The sequence below is a fragment of the Ahaetulla prasina genome, chromosome 5 (assembly GCF_028640845.1).
Source record: "Ahaetulla prasina isolate Xishuangbanna chromosome 5, ASM2864084v1, whole genome shotgun sequence".
In the NCBI taxonomy this organism is placed as follows: domain Eukaryota; kingdom Metazoa; phylum Chordata; class Lepidosauria; order Squamata; family Colubridae; genus Ahaetulla; species Ahaetulla prasina.
In genome coordinates this window covers 16257713-16278237 of record NC_080543.1, presented here as the reverse complement: position 1 = coordinate 16278237, position 20525 = coordinate 16257713, and the positions used below count along the sequence as shown (strand labels likewise).

General features: G+C 45.5%; 1 protein-coding gene across 1 annotated transcript; it reads right to left on the bottom strand.

Moving 5' to 3' along the window:
* Positions 1–2234: 2234 nt before the first annotated feature.
* ENDOD1 (endonuclease domain containing 1) lies at positions 2235–17824 on the bottom strand. Its single transcript, XM_058186048.1, has 2 exons — positions 17205–17824; positions 2235–3547 (listed from the first exon to the last, which is right to left on the bottom strand). The coding sequence occupies exons 1-2, from the start codon at positions 17517–17519 to the stop codon at positions 2423–2425; spliced, it is 1440 nt and encodes a 479-aa protein (XP_058042031.1). The 5' UTR covers positions 17520–17824; the 3' UTR covers positions 2235–2422.
* Positions 17825–20525: the final 2701 nt, after the last annotated feature.

The following is a 20525-nucleotide window of genomic DNA, read 5'->3' as shown; positions in this document are numbered from 1 at the left end:
GGGGGTTGGACTAGATGACCTCTAAGGTCCCTTCCGACTCTTACTGTTAAAAAGGTCACCCAGCTAGCTTCGTGCCCAATGCAGGTTTAGAACTGACGGTCTCCTGCTTTCTACCCAAGTACTTTAACCACTACACCGACCTGCCCTCTCTCATGTCATTTAGAAAATTGTCTCTCACAGCTTGGAGACAGGGTGATTATGGAGCACCCATGCATTATGATTGGTTGATTATTGGTATTCTGTTCTTCTGGTTGGTTGGGTTATTTTTTTCTTTTTAAGATATACCGTCTTTTTATTTGTAACCCACCCAAAGACAGACTTTGAAACCAGAAATCAGAAAACTACAAACTGCCAGAAAGGAATACAGCGTGTGATACCAATATACACATAGCAGCAACACATGAACAGTATCTTGCACTTTACATACATTATTCGGCTCAATATAGTTAAGTAATTCTCTGTATTTGCTCAATACTTTCCTCATCTACTCTACACTTTTGGGGTGAGGAGCTGAACTCGATGCAGTCAGTTTGTTGTGACCCAACACAGTTGTAGTGGGCCTCCTAAGAGACAAGTGGCATGATTCATGCCATGATGTCATCATGCAAATTGCATTAATTATGCAAGCAGCCTCATTTGCATAATGACATCATGGCAAGTGTGACATCATGGTGGCTTCTACCAAAGATCCACAGCAATGATTGGCTTTGGCCATGATCGAGTCCTAAGTGATTTGTTTGGCTTTGGCTGAGCATCTTATATGAGCCCAGCCACGGTCCTCTAAAAACCATACTTTAGAGCAGGGGTCTCCAACCTTGGCAACTTGAAGACTTGTGGACTTCAAGCAAAGCTGGCTGAGGAATTCTGGGAGTTGAAGTCCACAAGTCTTCAAGTTGCCAAGGTTGGAGACCCCTGCTTTAGAGCTTAGTCTGTTGTGTGAAACAAGATAATTATGGCTCGTTCATTTAGCCAGTTAAGCAACCAGAAGCTTCCCACAATGTGTGAATCCCATTCATGCCGAATGTGAGATCTAAATGAAGGACTAAGTCAATCTTTTTGCACGTCTTCACTCTGGAAATTTACTTTTTCTTAAGCGAGCTTTAGTTGCTGGGGTTCCTAAAATACTCCCTTAATTTACCATCCCCATTAGCAGCAATAAGACTTAGACTTATATACCACTTCACAGTGCTTTACAGCCCCCTCTAAGCACTTTACAGAATCAGCCTATTGCCCCCAACAATCTAGATCCTCATTTCACCGACGTCAGAAGGATGGAAGGCTGAGTCAACCTTCAGCCAGTGAGAATCGAACTCCTAAACTGCTGGCAGTTGGCAGTCAGCAGAATTAGCCTGCAGTACTGCACTCTAACCACTGCGCCACCACGGCTCTTACTTGCATTGAAGATAATGAAACAAGTATAATGTACAGATCATGAATTAACTCAAGTTAGATTAGTAGCATGGCTCAGTAAATGGAGTGTTAAGCAGATGGCCTTCTCCCTAATCACACTTATAGTTTGTTGTTGTTGTTGTTAGTTGCAAAGTTGTTTCCGACCCATCACGACCCCATGGACAATGTTCTTCCAGGCCTTCCTATCCTCTACCATCCTCTGGAGTCCAATTAAGCTCATGCCGACTGCTTCAGTGACTCCATCCAGCACCTCATTCTCTGGCGTCCCCTTCTTCTTTTGCCCTCAATCTTTCCCAGCATTAGGCTCTTCTCCAGTGAGTCTTTCCTTCTCATTAGGTGGCCAATGAGAACAATGAGAAATTTATAGTTTAGGGAGCATTAAATTTGGGGTCAGTGAATTCAAACCTCTATCATTGTACTAAGATGACCTTGACTTACGAAACCATTAAAATCTTTTTTAAAAAAAACATTTGCACCCACAGAAAAATCCTTTCCATTATTCAGAACTCGACTTTCTCTATCCCAATGTCCTCCAGAAGAGTTGGATTACAACATCCAAAATTTCTACCCAGCATAGTGGAGGATTATTCTGGTTGAACATGATGGCAATTGCAATCCAGCACAACTCGAGGTTGTTGGATTATCCAGAGAGCCAAAAGATTCGGGCAACCACGGCTTGCTAAGAGCTATGCAATATATTCACATTTTTAGATGTTTTAGTCAATCTCAGATCCAGAGTGTTCCATGTTTTTTTCCCCCCAAAAAAAAGCTGGACACAAGAAGCAAAGAAGCCAATAAGTTCAACAGCTCCACAAGTTTGACGCTTTTACAATAAGTGCAATTTTAATTTGCCATTAAATTCCCATTTCAGGTTTTGGGTAGCTCACCCATGTTACCAGAACATCGGTTCATCACTGGAAATGTCCCCACAATAAATACGTATAAGAATAGCTGAAGATAAGCAATAAGAGAAGACAAGTATTGCTCTGGAAGATAATCTCTGGAGTCAGTCTTAAAAAACAGTCGTGGGAAGAATCTTGCTCGCTAGGAAAGACACAACATGGTTTAGGCCCTTCACCAAACTTGTGGTAGCATCAATGACCAATAAGAATGCGCCCCCAATGCCTGAAGCAATATCTTTGAGCACACCAGGAATGGCACCCAGGGTGTAAAAAGGGAAAGAGACAATATCCAGGATCAGATTCACGGGGACGCTAAGAATCCTGTAGGTCACCATGAGAACGTTGTAGATGTTTTTCGCAATACCATTCAAGATGCTGACACCCACTCGGGCCAGGCAGATAAAGATATCCAGAAGAGCGATGGTTATCCCTTTGATGAAGGTGCAGATTCCACAGAAAATCTTCTGGACAATGCATTTTAGCAAACACCACACACCTTTCACAAGTTGGCAAATCAGGTAGCAAACGAATTTAACCAGTTTCCAGATAGGGCTAACAACGAAATGGCAAAGGTTCTTCAGAAAACCACTCTCCTCCTTGGCGGTCTGAGTGTGCTTACTTTGAGTGGGCTTTTTCGCACACGGTTTGTCTGGTTTCTTCGCCTGGACCTCCTTCACCGAGCGCAACACGGTCTCCAGCTTCTTGGGATCCTGTCTGTCTTGACCACAGTGGTTCTTGAAGAGCTCAGCTCCAGCAGGAAGCTTCTTCTCAAGGGCTTCTACCGTTAGGTCTTCCAGACGACTCTCGACATCGGCCTCTTTGATAAATCCCACCGACCAGGTCTCGGCACCGTTGTCACAGCAAGCTGCCAGCCAGACAGATTTGGGAACCGCCATTTTGTCCTTTACTTTGAGAGAGGAAGGCAAGGCTCCGGTGAGGAGATGGAGGTCTTTCCCATTTTGACAGTTAGGAGCCAAACTGTGGCTGACAAGCTGCTCGACTTCCCAGTGCCAAAGTTCCTGGAAAGGAGGGGAGAGTGGCACGGCGTTGGTCAGCGTGTGGGTGGCCACATGGTGATCATCCTTATGAAGACAGCTGGGATTCAGGTTCCCCCGCTCATATCCAGAGTCTACATAATCTGCCATGAGAGCCTGGTTCCTACCCAGATGTTCCAATGACTCTGCAATCTCAGCTTCGGGCATCATTTCTTCCTGATCGTTTCCAGGGTCATCAATCTGAAAAAGAGATAAGAGAAACTGCTGAATTCATAATTCATATTTAAGTAAAGGTAAAGGTGCTAATCATTCCCGCATCTAGGAGGCGGTGCTCATCTCCGTTTCAAAGCCAAAGAGTCAACGCTGTCCGAAGACGTCTCTGTGGTCATGTGGTTGGCATGACTCAATGCCAAAGTTGCACGGAAAGCTGTTACCTTCCCACCAAAGGTGGTCCCTATTTTTCTACTTGCATATTTTATGTGCTTTCAAACTGCTAGGTTGGCAGAAGCTGGGACAAGTCACGGGAGCTCACCCCGTTACGCGGCACTAGGGATTCGAACCGCTGAACTGCCAACCTTTCAGTCAACAAGCTCAGCATCTTAGCCAACTGAAACACCGTGTCCCTTTAATTCATATTTCCCATCTGAGTCATTTCCTGTAAGGTATGCATTCCATCCACCATCCCCAAATAAATGGTTGGAAAGGGTATTTTGGAAATCTGCAACGATGATCTTAGCTAGGTGGGTGATGAAACATCAGAGAGCCAGTTTGATTGAGTGAGTAAGGCCCCAGGCAAGAAACCAGGAGACTGTGAATTTTAGTCCTGTTTTAGGCATGAAAGTTGGCTGGGGTGATTTGGGCCCAATCACCAGGAGACTGTGAGTTCTAGTCCTGACTCAGGCATCAAAGCCAGGTGGGTGACTTTGGGCTAGTCACTTTCTCTCAGCCCAACTCACTTCACAGGGTTGTTGTTGCAGGGAAAATAGGAGAAAGGAGAAGTTTTAGGCCTATTTGCTGCCTTGACTTGTTTATAAAGTTAATAAAGGCAGGACATAAACAAATAAACCTGAAAGCAAACAGCCAAGTTTAAAAGAGCATCACAAACTCCATAATTTTGGAAATCATAAATCAGTTCCAATATTTTGGTGATGGCTGTTTTAAGATAATCCTGGTACTGTCCTTTTAAATTTGGCAAATTGCTTTTTTTTATAACAAAGCCTGTGTCCAGAGTTACAGCTTGAAATTATGCATAATTTTAAATGCTCAAGTTAAATGCAAATGTGATACATACACTGCAATGTTTGAAATCTAGAATTAACAGCTAGCAATGGGGACAACTGAACTTTCTGATTTTATATTTGTTTTGGTATTATTTATTGGTCATGGACCAGTCAATTCATGAGCACACTGGGGAAAAGAATGCTGGAAAGATTTTGAGGCAGCCCAAGAAAGGTTAGTAAATACCTATGACGTTATTTTTAAAGGTCAGGCTAGTAATCTCATGACATAGTTTAGGTATGATTAATATAACCATGATTTATGGAATTAACCCAATAAGGACGGTTGCTTTGTACATGCAGAAACCTTACATTGACTGATTCTTCAATCATGAAGTTATATAAACCAACGGATCAGCCTTACACATAGACCTGCCTTCCTGGTTCAGATTTTTGCAGCCTCATGTCATGGATTGGTTCTTCTGACACCTATTCCACAATCAGAAGGTTTTACATTCTGTAACATCCCAGGATACCTCAAGTAAAAAGGCTAGAAGTCTTCATTACACAGGCATCGGAACGTTAAACAAAGATGGAAATCCCCCACCTCATTCTTAGGAAGTTAAAAATGACTACATAATTCAGGAATGTGTTGTCCATGGATAGCATCCTTGTATTCCATTAAATAAACAAGAGTGCCAAGCAAAGCAGAGTTTTATTTCCATCAAGAAATGCTCATTAGCACGGAGGACCCCCGACTATGATTTCAAAACCATTGCTAGAACAGTTCCGACCGATCTGACAACTCCGATTTCTGATGGCAAGGGCGTTCTGCAATCGCCTAGAAACCACCACTTGCCTATTATTACAGGGGGTCCTCGACTTATGACCACAACTGAGCTCAAAATTTCTGTGGTTAAGTTAGTTTCGCCCCATTCGCCGACCTTTCTTGCCACTTGTTAAGTGAATCACTGCAGTGGTTAAATTAGTAACATGGTTATTAAATGACTATGCATCCAAATTTTGATCATAATGGGGATGCTGCAACAGTCGTAAATGTGAAAAATGGTCATAAGTTACTTTTTTTTTAAGTGCTGCTGTAACTTCAAACAGTCATTAAATGAATGGTTGTTGAGTCCAGACTACTCTATTTATATTTTTCAGGTCAAAATTTCATCCTTCTTCAGTGCCCTTGTTTAGCTAGAATAGAGTAGAATAGAGTAGAATAGAGTAGAGTAGAGTAGAGTAGAGTAGAGTGGAATAGAATAGAATAGAATAGAATAGAATAGAATAGAATAGAATAGAATAGAATAGAATAGGAATAGAATAGGAACAGAACAGAACAGAACAGAACAGAATTCTTTATTGGCCAGGTGTGAACTGCTAGGTTGGCAGAAGCTGGGACAAGTAACGGGAGCTCACCCCGTTACGCGGCACTAGAGATTCGAACTGCTACTGACTTTTCGATCGACAAGCTCAGCGTCTTAGCCACTGAGCGACCATGTCCCTGAAGACACTACGTTGGTGCAATAGAGCTAAACTTGAAATGAAGATTGCCCCCTTGGGGCCGAGTCTCACATGTAAGTGTTATCGTTTTTGGCTAATTATGCCTAATTGTTCTCACTAACAGGCAATCATTATACATTGCTTCTCAGATTCCGTTGATGTATTTTGGACATGAGATATGATCTTCTGCCTGGAGTTTGGCTACGGGACATCCTGTCCAAATACAGGTGGGTCTTTGACTTACAACCATAATTGCTTGAAGTTACAAAAGCATTGAAAGAAAATGTCTGTTCTCAGTCATCCAGGTCATAGTTGCCCCAAAGGTGCTTTTTCAGGAGGTAACTGGACTTCCTGGGTTTTTCTTTTGAAGACGTTTCGTTTCTCATCCAAGAAGCTTTTTCAGCTCTGATAGGATAGTGAGGAATGGAAGGATTTATATTCCTTGCAGTCAGCTGGTCATTTGCATCCTTTTAGAGGGTGGTTGGGGTCACTTGGAGGTTTATCTGAGTCCTCAGGGTCACCTGACTGGTGCTCCTGGTTCCCGTAGTCTGTAATTTTTCCTCTGGAAATCCATTCCTACTCCCACACCATTCATCCCAAACTGTATTGCTAAAAGTCTGTAGAGATTCTCAGTCATCCAGGTCATGGTTGTCCCAAAGGTGCTTTTTCAGGCGGCAACTGGACTTTCTTGTTTTTTCTTTTGAAAACCTTTCGCTTCTCATCCAAGAAGCTTCTTCAGCTCTGAACAAAAGAAGCTTCTTGCATAGGAAGCGAAAGGTCTTCAAAAGAAAAAAAAAACAAGAAAGTCCAGTTGCCTCCTGAAAAAGCACCTTTGGGGCATTGAACAAAAAGCGACTTAAAACCGTTCCTAGCCCTTGCACGATGGTTGCCGCATCCCCAACGCGACATGATCAAAATCTAGATGCTTGGCAACTGGCATGTATTTAGGAAGGTTGCAGCATTCCAGGGACGTTGCCATTTGGGATCTTCCCAGCCAGCTTCCGACAAGCAACGGGCGAAGCCAGATTCATTGAACGGCCATGTGATTCACTTACCAACAGCAGTGATTTGTTTAACAACAGTGGTTTTAAAAAAAAGTTCATAAAAGCAGGTGCAACTCATTTAACGACTGCCTTGCTTAGCAAACGGATAGCCTAGTCCAGGGGTCTGCAAACTTGGCTCTTTTAAGACTTGTGGACTTCAACTCTGGGAGTTGAAGTCCCCAAGTCTTAAAAGAGCCAAGTTTGCAGACCCCTGGCCTAGTCTCAATTGCAGTCATAAATCGAGGACTACCTGTATATAAGATAGCATTTGGTTTTTTAAAAAGTGTCTGGTCTAGATGAGTAAACCAAGCCTCTGCCGTTATATGAATCAGGCATTCTTCTAATTCTGCCAGGACAAATAAAGGGGGGGGCACAGCAGAGCTTGACAGCTAATTATATGTTACAGAAATAGTAACATATCTCCTTCCTGAGGTATGTTGCTGAAAGATTTCTTACTACAATACTATCCATAACACCCCTTCTCCAGGGGTGCTATTCAGCAGGTTCTGACAGGTTCTGGAGAACCAGTAGTGGAAATTTTGAGTAGTTTGGAGAACCGGCAAATACTATCTCTGGCTGGCCCCAGGAGTGGAGAGGGAATAGGGATTTTGCAGTATCCTTCCCCTGGAGTGGGGAGGGAATGGTGATTTTGCAGTATCCTTTCCCCTGGAGTGGGGAGGGAATGGGGATTTTGCAGTATCCTTCCCCTGCCACGCCCACCAAGCCACGCCCACAGAACCGGTAGCAAAAAAAATTTGAATTCCACCACTGCCCTTCTCTCATAGCTACTGGGAGGCATGTCCTACAACCAGACAATACAATCAATTAAAAACCCGAAAGTTCTATTCATACAACATCTTAAGTTTGATTAGAATTAGCAATAGCAATACTTATATACTTAAGACTTATATACTGCTTTAAAGTGCTTTACAGCCCTCTCTAAGCGGTTTACAGAGTCAGCCTCTTGCCCCCAATAATCTGGGTCCTCATTTTACCCACCTCAGAAGGATGGAAGGCTGAGTCAACCTTGATCCTGGTGAGATTTGAACTGCCGAACTGCAGCTAGCAGTCAGCTGAAGTAGCCTGCAGGTTTGTTTGTTATCTTGCTGGCTAATGTAAGGTTAAGTCTACTGTACAAATCCAGAAAAATGGGTTAATTTAGTAACCTATTGTATGAAGGAGGGCTACTGTGTTCCCTGTGCATTCATCTATCCAAGCTCAACTAATAATAATGTAAAGTGCAGCCTGGGGATGTTGGATGCTTTAGTCCAATTATCTAGAATGGGGTAAAGAGGCTACTATATTCATTGCTATGTATAGCTCTTCTCACCAAAGTCCCAAGGGAACCTGGATGAAATATTAATTTGTTGCTTAATGTTTTGCCACCTCAGAATGATGATGCTCTCCTGGGCCTCATTCTGAAACCCCAAACATTCCCGCCTCTTGTCATGTCCCATCAGGAAAAGCATGCAGAGCTAAGGCAGTGAACCTGGCATGGCATCAGCTGGTTCTCCAAACAGACTAATTGGCTCCCCGGACACACAATGCCTTGCCTTGAAAGGGCCCTGTTGTAAGCCAAAACTGAGTCGTCACAATGAGATATGTTTGTCTGAGGGACTCCCCCGGCTTGCTTTTTCCCCTCCCTATTCATCTTGGCAGTCAAACATCCTTCTGTTTCGAGAAAAGAGGCTTGTTTGCAGACCACCATGGTCAGGGCAGAGGTTGGTACAATCCTGGTCTCCTTCAGCGGGGAACATGGGAACAAACATTTCATCGGGTCCTCAGGGAGATCGTAAATAGCCTGAGAAACTTCAGGGAGAGAAAAATAAGCATATACGCCCCTCTGCTTTCTTTTTCAATATAAGAGATAAGAGATAAGAGGTAATAGATAACAGATAGATAATAGATATAATAGATAAGAGGAAGGAGAGTACCGGGAAAAACATCACAGTCCAACATGAGAAAACTATCAGGTCCCACCAGTGTTGTTAACCCTAAAAGTGATGGGATTAAAGTCAGAAGCTTCTGCAGCCACGTTAAGTGTTCTGGAAACAAGACAAGCCAGATTTTAGTTTTAACTTTACAGCAGAGAGACACCTCAGGGGGAATTTTAATTTAATTACCAGCATAACAGCACCCATGGAAAGCTGATCTTACATTCCGGACAATCACAACACAGATCCTGTCAAAAGCACCCTCTCTGAATTTGGGAACATCGCCCCCCCCCCCAGCATTTCCCAATTGTTAAGCAACATTATCCTTTCTCTCCTTTGTTACAATCCACTCCCTATAAAGGTTTCTCCTGCCCAGGGGGTGGGTATGTGTGTGTGGGTGTGTGGGTGTGTGTGGGGGGGTGCTCAGCTCCATTCTCAGCCGGGGGAGCCAGTGTTGTCCGAAGACCCTTTCCATGGTCATATGACTATATGCTGAGATGCACCAAATTCTGTGACCAAAGTGGTACCTATTTATCTGCTTGCATCTGCTTTCAAACTGCTCTGTTGGCAGGAGCTTTCCTTTAAATACTTTCTGACACTTAACAAAATGTGCCGCCTGTGGGATTCAAATAATTTTAACAACCAGTTGTCTGCCCTAATGATCGGCTGGGTGGGCGTGGCCATGGTGGGCATGGCCAGGTGGGCATGGCCAGGGGGTGTGACAGGCAGCACTCGGCCTCCTGCAACCCCCTGGGAGTAAAAACAGCTCCCCACACCACACCTCCCCGCACCCTGTTTCGGGCTTAGGGGCCTCCCTGCACTTACCTAGGAGCTAAAATGGGGCGCATGGGGACTCCTGGAAGGGATGGGGTGGGAAGGGGCGGAGCCAGCCAGCAACTACTGATTCTCCCAAACTGGCCCGAACCAGCTGAATTCCACCACTGCCTTCCAGTGATTCTCTTGATCTCAACCTAGCTGAACTCATCCTTCCAGTGACCCCTTGGTCTCATCTTTTGATCTCCTCCTAGGTCTCATCCTCTGCCCAATGACCTCCTACCCCAGGGGTCTCCAACCTTGGTCCCTTTAAGACTTGTAGACTTCAACTCCCAGTTCCTCAGGCAGCTTTGCTGGCTGAGGGACTCTGGGAGTTGAAGTCCACAAGTCTTAAAGGGACCAAGGTTGGAGACCCTTGTCCTACCCAATTTATTTAGCCAGGCTGGCACAAAAAACAAAATTCTTATCTTCTTGGCAGATGGAGCATGTCTAGAGTCATAGCTCTATCACTATCACCACCTGTCTCCTCTCCCTAGATTCCGGGGGGAGGGGCAGATGCAGAGCCAATGATCTCACCTTTTATGTTGCCAATAATTAGGGATATGGACTGAAGGCAGGAAGTAAGTGTTGCCTGCCTAAAATACTTGCTCCCCCATTGCAATCCAGAAAAGTGTTTATAATTAAGTATTTAAAGGAGCTGCTAATTGAACTGTTAAATTAACATCTGGCAAGTCCTCAGTGATGAAGTCGAACTGGAAAAAAGGCCAGCTTATTACTAAAATGCACTTTTGTGTGTAAAACTTCCAAACAGTGGCTTCCCCTGAGTAAAATAAAGTCTCAAATTTTAACAAAATGGGACAACCCTGGAATTGTTCTTGGAGATCTTAGATGGCTTAAGCAGTCTTAAACTAGATGAATCCCAAGGTCAGTTTTAACACAAGCTTCTTCTTCTGCCATATCTGTCATCGGACGCTCACAATCATGTTGGCAATTCTATTTTTATCAACAGCCGCACAAAAAAGTGCTGCTGAGTTTTGTCCAAACCAGTCCTTTAGATTTTGAAGCCATGATGTTCTTCTTCTGCCTGGACCTCATTTGCCTTCAATCTTTCCCTGGAAGATCAAATGAAGTATGCCGTATTTTTCTGGGTGTCGCATCACACGTCCAAAATATTCTAACTTTCGCTTTTTAATGGTTTTGATGATTTTCCTTGGCTTTCCCTGGCGGCTTATCACTTCCTCATTTCTGATTTTGTCAACCCAGTTCATACGTAACAGCTGCCTTTAAAATCCACATTTCAGATACTTCTAGTCTCTTCAAGTGGCTTTCTGTCAGAGACCAACCCTCTACTCCGTAGAGCAGATACAAAAGATGTAACATCTGAAAATTTAACAAAAGCAGCATCTCCTAGTCATCTGAAAAAGTTTTCATCCAAAAGAATAGTCAGCCTCTCTAGGCCAAATTGGACAGTTTTTAGCATGTGGCATAGCCAATATCTTGGCAAAATTAACCAGCCGTACTTGGGAGAGAAAAGCAGGAATGTTAAGTTCTGGGCCACAACCACTGGTTGAACTTCTCCCTTTTGTTGGTGTTGGGAAAGGTGGAAAGAAAGAGAAGGAAGACGACAGCCAGCAGCAAGTTGGGTAGACTGGGTTACAGTGGTGATGGGTGCACCATGGAAAGACCAGGTTAGGGACAGATCACCATGGGGAAAACCTATCTAGGTAGTCACTAAGGGTCTATACCTGTGATGGTGAACCTGTGGCACACAGAGCACTATTTGCGGACACGTGAGCTATTGCCCCAATTCAGCTCCACCACGCATGCACATGCGCCTCCCACCAGCCAGCTGGTTTTCAGGTCTCTGCCATGCATGCGCGGTGGGCGGGGCACATGCAAGAGACAGGGGAGGGGAGCCCACACTCATGCACGGGGTGTGTGTGTCGCAGAGCGTATGTGGGGGTCGTGTGCATGCGTGAGGGGAGCGCAAGGGGGTCATGCACGCATGCACGGGGATGGGGCACATGTGGCGGGTCACATGCACATATGCAAGGGCAGGGCGCACAGGGATGGTAATGTTTGCATTGCATTACGGGTGCGCACGCGTGCACTGTCAGCACACAGCTACGAAAAGGTTAGCCATCACTGGTCTATACCAACTTGATGGCACCTAGTCAATTGATTCTTAGCCAGAGATTTTCTGGACATTAGATTAAAACTACCATCGTCTTTTGCTGGGAAGGCTAAACCCTGAAGAGAATCATGTTTTGGGGAAATCGGAATTACAACATCTGATTCATTCTTTTTCAATCCGTTTGCCTTCCCCAAACTGACAGTGCACACCGGTTTCATGCCTTGCTTTCCCCTCAAGGGGAATAGCTGTGTCTAGCCTGTTCCTTTTTTTGGAATGCATTAGAGCCACTCCTCCACCTGCATACCTGCTTCAAAAGAGATAATTAGCAAGCTGCAGAGAAGGATTAGCACTGAATTTCCTTCGCATTTCCTTTCTTTAAATCAAGCATCTGTGTGCAGAAACATTCACTCCTATCAGATGCTGTCAGCCTTCCCAGGTAGATCCGTAGGAACGTAACAGCTAATTCTATTTTACTGTAAAACAGCAATAAAGTTTACAAGTCTGAAAGTACAATTCTCCCGCCATCTCCTTTACAACCCAAGAAACTAGGTAAGGTCCCTTTTGAGCCTCTTGCCCTTCCCATTTCATAGCTGTGGGCTATGCCGTCTCTTATCTACTGTATTTTTCGGCATATAAGACACACCTTTTTACCCCCAAAAAGAGGGTGAAAATCTGGGTGCGTCTTATACGCCGAATGTAGCCCCGCCCACCCGCCGCCCCCCACCTTTTGGAGGTTGTTGGCCGAAAATCCTCTGTGTGGAAAGCGGCAAGGCTGTAGGACATGATCCAGACCCTCTTCTTCTTCCTCTTCCTCTTCCTCTTCTTCTTCTTTCTTCATCCTCTCCTCCTCCTCCTCCTCCTCCTTTTGGTGTCGTTGATGCATTTCCACTTTGCTTGCTTCTCAGAAAATGCTTGCAGGCGTCGCATGGCTTTAAGGAGCCGAGGCGGAAGAGAAAGCCGTCCTTCTTCGCTGCTTGCGGAGTCACTGCCATGGGTCGGGAATCGAGGGCGCGAAGGGGTGGCAGACTTCAGGAACCAGCTTGGCTGTTGCGTTACTGTGGGAATTGCTTCGGGCAATGGGGGAGGAAAAAGTGTTGCCTCCCTGCATGGCATTTTCTGGCGGTTTTTTTTTTTTCAATTTTCCAAAGCATTTCACAGCTATGGGCTATGCGGTCTCTTATCTAACTGTTCCCTAATGTCTCTTTCTTCAGTCGCCCAAGGTCTTTCTCACATACCACTACACATACTTCCTGTGATTGAATTGATACAGCTTCTTCTACACCAGGCTCTAAATTCACCTTTGCTTTACAGCAGGGCTCTCCAACCTTGGCAACTTTAAGACTTGTGGACTCCAACTCCCAGAACTCTGGGAGTTGAAGTCCACAAGTCTTAAAGTTGCCAAGGTTGGAGAGCCCTGCTTTACAGCACTTGGAATACGGCTAGATACTGGGATACCAGCTTTCTTTTCAAGGAAACTTTGTAACTGATTGTGTTTACATTTAGGGACATCAAACTATGGATTCTACATTGGGAAACGGGTATGGGGAATAGTCATGACTGCTCTTGAAGCTAAATCCGTGTTTCAAAAAAAAAAAAAGACCTGTGCTTGCACCAAATGATTAAAATAACCCCACCAATTAAAGTAAAAGCTATTGATTTTTTCTTGGGGGGGGGGTGCCTTCAAATCCACATTCTCCTGCCAATAGCCCAAACAAGTCTCTTCAATTTTCTTGGCAAGATTTCGCAACTGCCTGCCTCCTTCTTAGATTTGAGAGGGACTTGTCCAAGGTCACCCACTGGCTTTCTGCCTAGGATAGGACTAAAATCCACAGTCTCTATTCTGATGAGTTCAGAATTCTTTTTAATTAAGGCACCAAAAAAGGACCCTTTTATCGTCCTTTCAGAATTCTAGAATGGACGTTATCTTTTTTCTGAAATCCCCAATATGTTTTTTTTTTTAAAAAATGAGTCAAACTTAAAATAATAAGTTCCTTCCATGTTGTTCTTTCTCCCTCCTTCCCCCTCGTTCTCTATCTCTATGTTTTTGTCCTTATAACAGTACTTACTACAGTAAATATTATACGAGCTTTCCTTAATTAAATTTGCTAAGCAATCACTCTCTGTGCAGTAAGCAAACTTTATAGGACGGATGTGACTTCCTAAAATATTAAATTGTGCAGTTAATAGGGTTTCACATAGTCATTCAGCCATTTGATATTTTACAATGCCAAAGGGACATCAAACTCAGGCTGATGTATCCCATAAAGAGCTATCAATGACGAGATACGCATTTTTAAAGATACACATTTTTAAAAGTCAACACGTACAGTATACAATTAGAACACTAAACTGACTGTGTCTACAGATAATACTATATCATCATTATCATCATCATCATATTTGTGAAACATTTTTAAATGTTCAGTTGACTGAGTTTCATGTTTAAAAATAATAATAAAAGTAGCAACAATGATGCATTGGAAGATCTGCAAGAAATCTCATTTGCCTGTAAGCAAGAATGGGTGGGACCATAAAATCATAAAAAAAAATCACAGAAAATAAAGAAGTTAAATTGCTCTGGGACTTCAGAATTCAGACAGCCAGGCACCTGCCACATAACACCACAGACATAACAGTTGACAATAAGAAAGACAAAAAAGTCTGATTATTTGATGTGGCGGTGCCTGGAGACAGCAGAAGAGAAGGAACTGAAGAAGATAACAAAATACAAAGACGTACAAATAGAAATAGAATGACTATGGCAAAGTCAAGCAAGGGTAGTACCCATAGGAATAGGTGCCTCAGGTGCAATTCGAAAAACAACTGGAGCACCACTTGAACACCATTGGCATTGACAAATTTGCCATCCGTCAATTGCAGAAGGCAGCTTTGCTTGGAACAGCTTCATCCTGCGGACGATAGCTGTAACACCGTCAAACATCCAGATTGGCCTTTCCCAGGTCCTTGGTAAGGGCTCGAGAGGTAGACAAAAAATGCCAAACCCAGTCTGAACAGCTGGCTGACTGTGCGATGGTCAATAATACACAATGCAATAATATTTGTAAAACGCACCAAGCTGCTTTCAAAACAACAGATTGGCCAGATGGCTGGTTTAGAAAGGAAAAACCTTCTCTGGAGATGGTTGCAAATACACGGAATGAATGGAATGCCCATGTGTGTCCGTACAGAACCACATGGCATGAAACTGTTCCAAATACTTCTTCTCTTAGCACAGTTCCCGGTCCCATGAATCATGCTTCTGGGTCAACAGAGGTCTCCCTTAGCCCACTCATTATCTCCTTATAACAGATGAGACTGCATCGGCTTTTGCCAGCCTGTGAACCCCTCCAGCTGCGATGGATGATTATTATTATTTTCAACTCCAACCAAGGCCCGCACAACCATGCCAATTCATGGGACCTGAAAGTCCGGTTTATAAAGAGACCCATGCATCAGAGAAGGCCCATCAAAGCAACCCAAAAGGAGTGGCAATTTGGTGGTTTGGTGGATAACTTCACTAGGGGAATGGAGGAGGGTGGCTTTGCTTTGGTTGAAGAACGCAGGGGACCTTCATCAAGGAATCGACTGAGTCTGACTGCAGCTCTCTTCCTAAGCTACAGAGCATGGTTCAACATGACTAGGCATGCAAAGGGTTTAGGGCTGAATTCTAAAGAGATCTCTTCCGGACCTAAGGCAACCCTCTTTTCCTTCTCTGCATCCCCACAATTCTCCCCAAGAGGCACAGGGGTTAGAATGCAGTATTATTGCAGGCTGACTCTGCTCACTGCCAGGAGTTCAAATCCTGCCCAGCTCAAGGTTGACTCAGCCTTTCCATCCTTCCAAGAGGTCGTAAAAACGAGGAGCCAGATGGTTGGGGTCAATAGGCTGATTCTGCAAAACCGCTTAGAGAGGGCTGTAAAAGCACTGTGAAGCGGTATATGAAAATATACCGCTTCACACTGAGGACCTGTATACTGCACAAGTCAAAAAGAGGGCTGTGAAAATATCTACAAACCCCTCGCATCCTGAACATAAATTGTTTCAACTCCTACCCTCAAAACGACGCTATATGGCACTGCGCACCAGAACAACAAGACACAAGGACAGCTTTTTCCCAAACGCCATCACCCTGCTAAACAATTCATTCCCACAACACTGTCAAATTAACTACTAAGACTGCATTACTATTCCTCTCATCCTTACTGGTACCTATCTCTTCCCACTGATGGCAATATCTACGCTGCTTGTATCTTTAAAACTTCTATTGTTTTTATTGTGTCCTAGAATGATTTGATGGCTTATTAGCATCCTATGACGATCACTAACTGTTGTAGCTTATGATTCTTGATAAATATATATTTTTTTCTTTATGTATACTGAGAGCATATGCACCGAAGACAAATTCCTGGTATGTCTAATCATACTTGGCCAATAAAGAATTCTATTCTATTCTATTCTATTCTATTCTATTCTATTCCTATTTCTTATCCCTATTCCTATTTCTTATTCCTATTTCTTATTCCTATTCCTATTTCTTATTCTTATTCCTATTTCTTATTCCTATTCCTATTCCTTAGTCCTATTCCTATTTCTTATTCCTATTCCTATTTCTTATTCCTATTCCAATTCCCTATTTCTCTTCCTCTTCCTTATTCCTATTCCTATTTCTTATTCCTCTTCCTCTTCCTTATTCCTCTTCCTATTTCTTATTTCTTATTCCTATTCCTATTCTTTATTCCTATTCCTAATTCCGATTTCTATTTCTTATTCCTATTCCTATTTCCTTATTCCTATTCTTTATTCCTATTCCTATTCCTTATTCCTATTCCAATTCCCTCTTCCTCTTCCTCTTCCTCTTCCTTATTCCTCTTCCTATTTTTTATTCCTATTCCTATTCCTTATTTCTCTTCCTATTTCTTATTTCTTATTCCTATTCCTATTTCTTATTCTGATTCCTATTTCTTATTGCTATTCCAATTCCCTATTCCTCTTCCTTATTCCTCTTCCTTATTCCTCTTCCAGTCTTAAGTGCGATTGCTATCTTGTCCAGAACTGCATTTCCTGCAAGGGCTCTTTGCAGGCAGGCTCTGGATTTTGAGGGAGGGGGAAGGAAGGAAGCAGGGGTTGCAGGGACTGTTTTACTGACCCAGCAGCATCTCCTCTTGCATCCGAGTGGGACATCTCACGGCAGGGACGTCTGCACACACACAAACACACAAACACACACACACACCGCTTCGTGCTCCCCCACCCGCCCGAAACGCTCTTCTCTCGCCCTCCGCCTCTCACCTGCGGCTCTACCAGCCACCGAGCCTCCTCCTCCTCCTCCTCCTGGCCGGCGGGCTCCCCTGGGGTGTATCGGAAGGCGGCGAAAAGCGGGATCTTGTCCCGCGTGCTGTAGAGGGTGGCGAAGCGCGGCTCCCCGCGGTACTTCTGGCAGATCTTGGCCACCTGCTCGGCCGGGAAGCCCGCGGGGGGCACCTGCCCGTAGAAGAAGGCGTCGCACTCGCCGAAGCCCGCCTGGCCGTCGCCCACCACGCGGCCTTCGCTCAAGGCGGCCCAGGCCAGCAGGGCCAGCAGGCAGGCGGGGAAGGCGGCTCGCATCTTGGCCCAGGGAGCCCGGAGGGGGTGAAGACTTGCGGGGCTCTTTGCCCGAAAGGAAGGGAGCGAGCAGGGGGGGGGGAAGAAAAAACGGCCGGCGTTTCAAGCGCGGAGAGACGGAGACAGAGACACACAGAGAGAGGCTCCAGCGGAGGCTTCCTGCGATCCTGGCCGGCCAACCCGGAGCTTGTGAGCCGCGGAGCCTCTGGGAGGGCCGAGATATAGCAAAGGGCGCCCGCTGCCAGCCGACGCGCCTCCTCAAGACCGGCCGGGCGCGCGCGCGGCGCCGCCTGCACGTGAGGAACGGGGCTGACTCACGCGGGGCGGGGAGGGGAGGGAAGGGGAGAGGAGGAGGAGGGGGGACGGCGCTCCGCCGGCTTCGACCCCCTCTTCCCACCCTCTCTCTTTTCCCCTCTTCCTTTCTCTCCCTCCCTCTCCCCCTCTTTCCTTCCTTCCTTCCCTCCCTCTCTTTCCCTCTCTCGTTCCTCCTCCCTCCCTCTCTCCCCTCTCTGCCTCTCTCTCCTTCCCTCCCTCTCCCTCCTCTCCCCTCTCTCCTGCCTCTCTCCTTCCTTCCTCTCTCTCCCCTGCCTCTCTCTCCTCCTCCTCTCTCTCTCCTTCCTCTCTCCCCTCTCTGCCTCTCCCTTCCCTCCCTCTCCTCTCTCCTTCCTCTCTCTCCCCTCCCTCCTCCCTCTCCTGCCTCTCTTTCCTCCCTCTCTCTTTCTCTTCCTCTCCTTCCTCCTCTCTCCCCTCTCTCTTTCCTCCCTCTCCCTTCTCTCTCCTTCCTCTCTTTATTTATTTATTTATTATTTATTTATTTTATTAGATTTTTATACCGCCCTACTCCCGAAGGACTCTTTCTCTCCCCCTCCCTCCCTCTCTCCTCTCTCTCTCTCCTTCCCTCCTCTCTCTCTCTCTCTCTCCTTCCCCTCCTCTCCCCTCTCCCTTCCCTCCCTCTCCCCCTCCCTCTCCCCTTCCCTCTCTCTTTCTCTCCCCCTCCCTTCCCCTCTCCCTCCCCCTTTCCCTCCCTCCCTCTCTCCCCCCCCCGCTGCGCTTCTCTTCCTGTCTGCTCAACGTCACGGGGGCAGCGGGCGGCTCGGCCTGACTTTTGGCTCTTGGCCACCACCGACCGTCAGAACGGGAGGAGGAGGAGGAGGAGGAAGGGGAGCGAAGGCGGGGAATGCTGCAATGCGGTCGGGATCCCCCGACGGGAGAGATTTTTTTTTCCGAGGAGTCGGCAAATCGAGGCTCTCTGCGGCGCAACGGCCGCTGGCAAGGAATGGGCGGGCGCTGCGGCTCTTCGATCAGCCCAGGGAATCTGGGCCCGTTTTCATTATATTGATCATTTGTGTGGAACGGTCGCTGAATCCCTGGATTGAACGTTTGCCCCGATCGGTGCGGTCGGATTGCATCCTTTTAAGCCTTCAAATGTAAGATTGAACGTGTGTGATGACCCAGTCATGGATGTGGCCCGAACCCAACCATTTATATTTTGTAATTAATCACGGTTAAATAAATCATAAATAAACCTCCTTAAAACAGAAAGGAGCACCAAAGAAAATTAAATCCATGGCTGTCCCGAAGGTGCTTTTTTCAAGAGGCAACTGGACTTTCTTGGAGGAGTTGTGTTTTTTTTCTTCTTTGAAGACGTTTGGCTTCTCATCCAAGAAGCTTCTTCATCTCTGAGCTGAAGACTTCAAAGAAAGAAAAGAAAAGAAAAAACAAGTTGCCTCTTTGAAAAAGCACCTTTGGGACAACTAGGACTTGGAGACTGAGGATCTCCATAGATATGAATCCATGGATCTTCCCAACGGATCCTGTGAACATATGGATCGTGATCGGTGGAAAGATCAACCATGTGCATGTTCTTTTGTAGAACTTATTTTTATTATTTATTTATTATTAGTTCTGACTGTGGTCTTTAAGCAAATCACCTGAGGTCGTTAAGCATGCCATCATGGGACCTCCTGCTGGCTTCCCCGTTGACTTTGCTTGCTGGAAACCAGCAAGAGAAGGTTTCCAATGAAGATCAGGCAACCATGGGACTCTGCAACCATCATAAATGCGGGATGGTTGCCCCTGAATTATGATCCGATTGCCTGCAGGGATACTGCAACAATCCTAAACGTAAGGATTGGTCAAAAGTCACCTTTTTCAGCACCATTATTACTTTGGACAGTCACCAAACAAATAGCTGTTAAGGGAAGACTACATTGAAAATAAAACCCCATGCTCAGTGGTGAAATTCCAATTTTTTTTACTACCGGTTCTGTGGGTGTGGCTTGGTTGACATGGCTTGGTGGGCATGGCAGGGGAAGGATACTGCAAAATCTCCTATTCTCACCGCACTCCAGTGGAAGGACATTGCAAAATCTCCATTCCCACCCCACTCCTAGGGGAAGGATATTGCAAAATCCCCATTCCCACCCCACTCCAGGGGAAGGACATTGCAAAATCTCCATTCCCACCCCACTCCTAGGTGAAGAATATTGCAAAATCTCCATTCCCACCCCACTCCAGGGGAAGGATACTGCAAAATCCCCATTCCCACCCCACTCCAGGGGAAGGATATTGCAAAATCTTCATTCCCACCCCACTCCTGGAGGAAGGATACTGCAAAATCTCCATTTCCTCCCCACTCCAGGGGATGGACATTGCAAAATCTCCATTCCCACCCCATTCCTGGGGGAAGGATATTGCAAAATCTCCATTCCCACCCCACTCCAGGGGAAGTATACTGCAAAATATCCATTCCTACCCCACTCCTGGGGAAGGATACTGCAAAATCTCCATTCCTCCCCACTCCTGGGGAAGGATACTGCAAAATCTCCATTCCACCCCACTCCAGGGAAGGATATTGCAAAATCCCCATTCCAGGAAGGATACTGCAAAATCCCCATTCCACCCCACTCCAGGGGATGGACATTGCAAAATCTCCATTCCCACCCCATTCCTGGGGGAAGGATATTGCAAAATCTCCATTCCCACCCCACTCCAGGGGAAGTATACTGC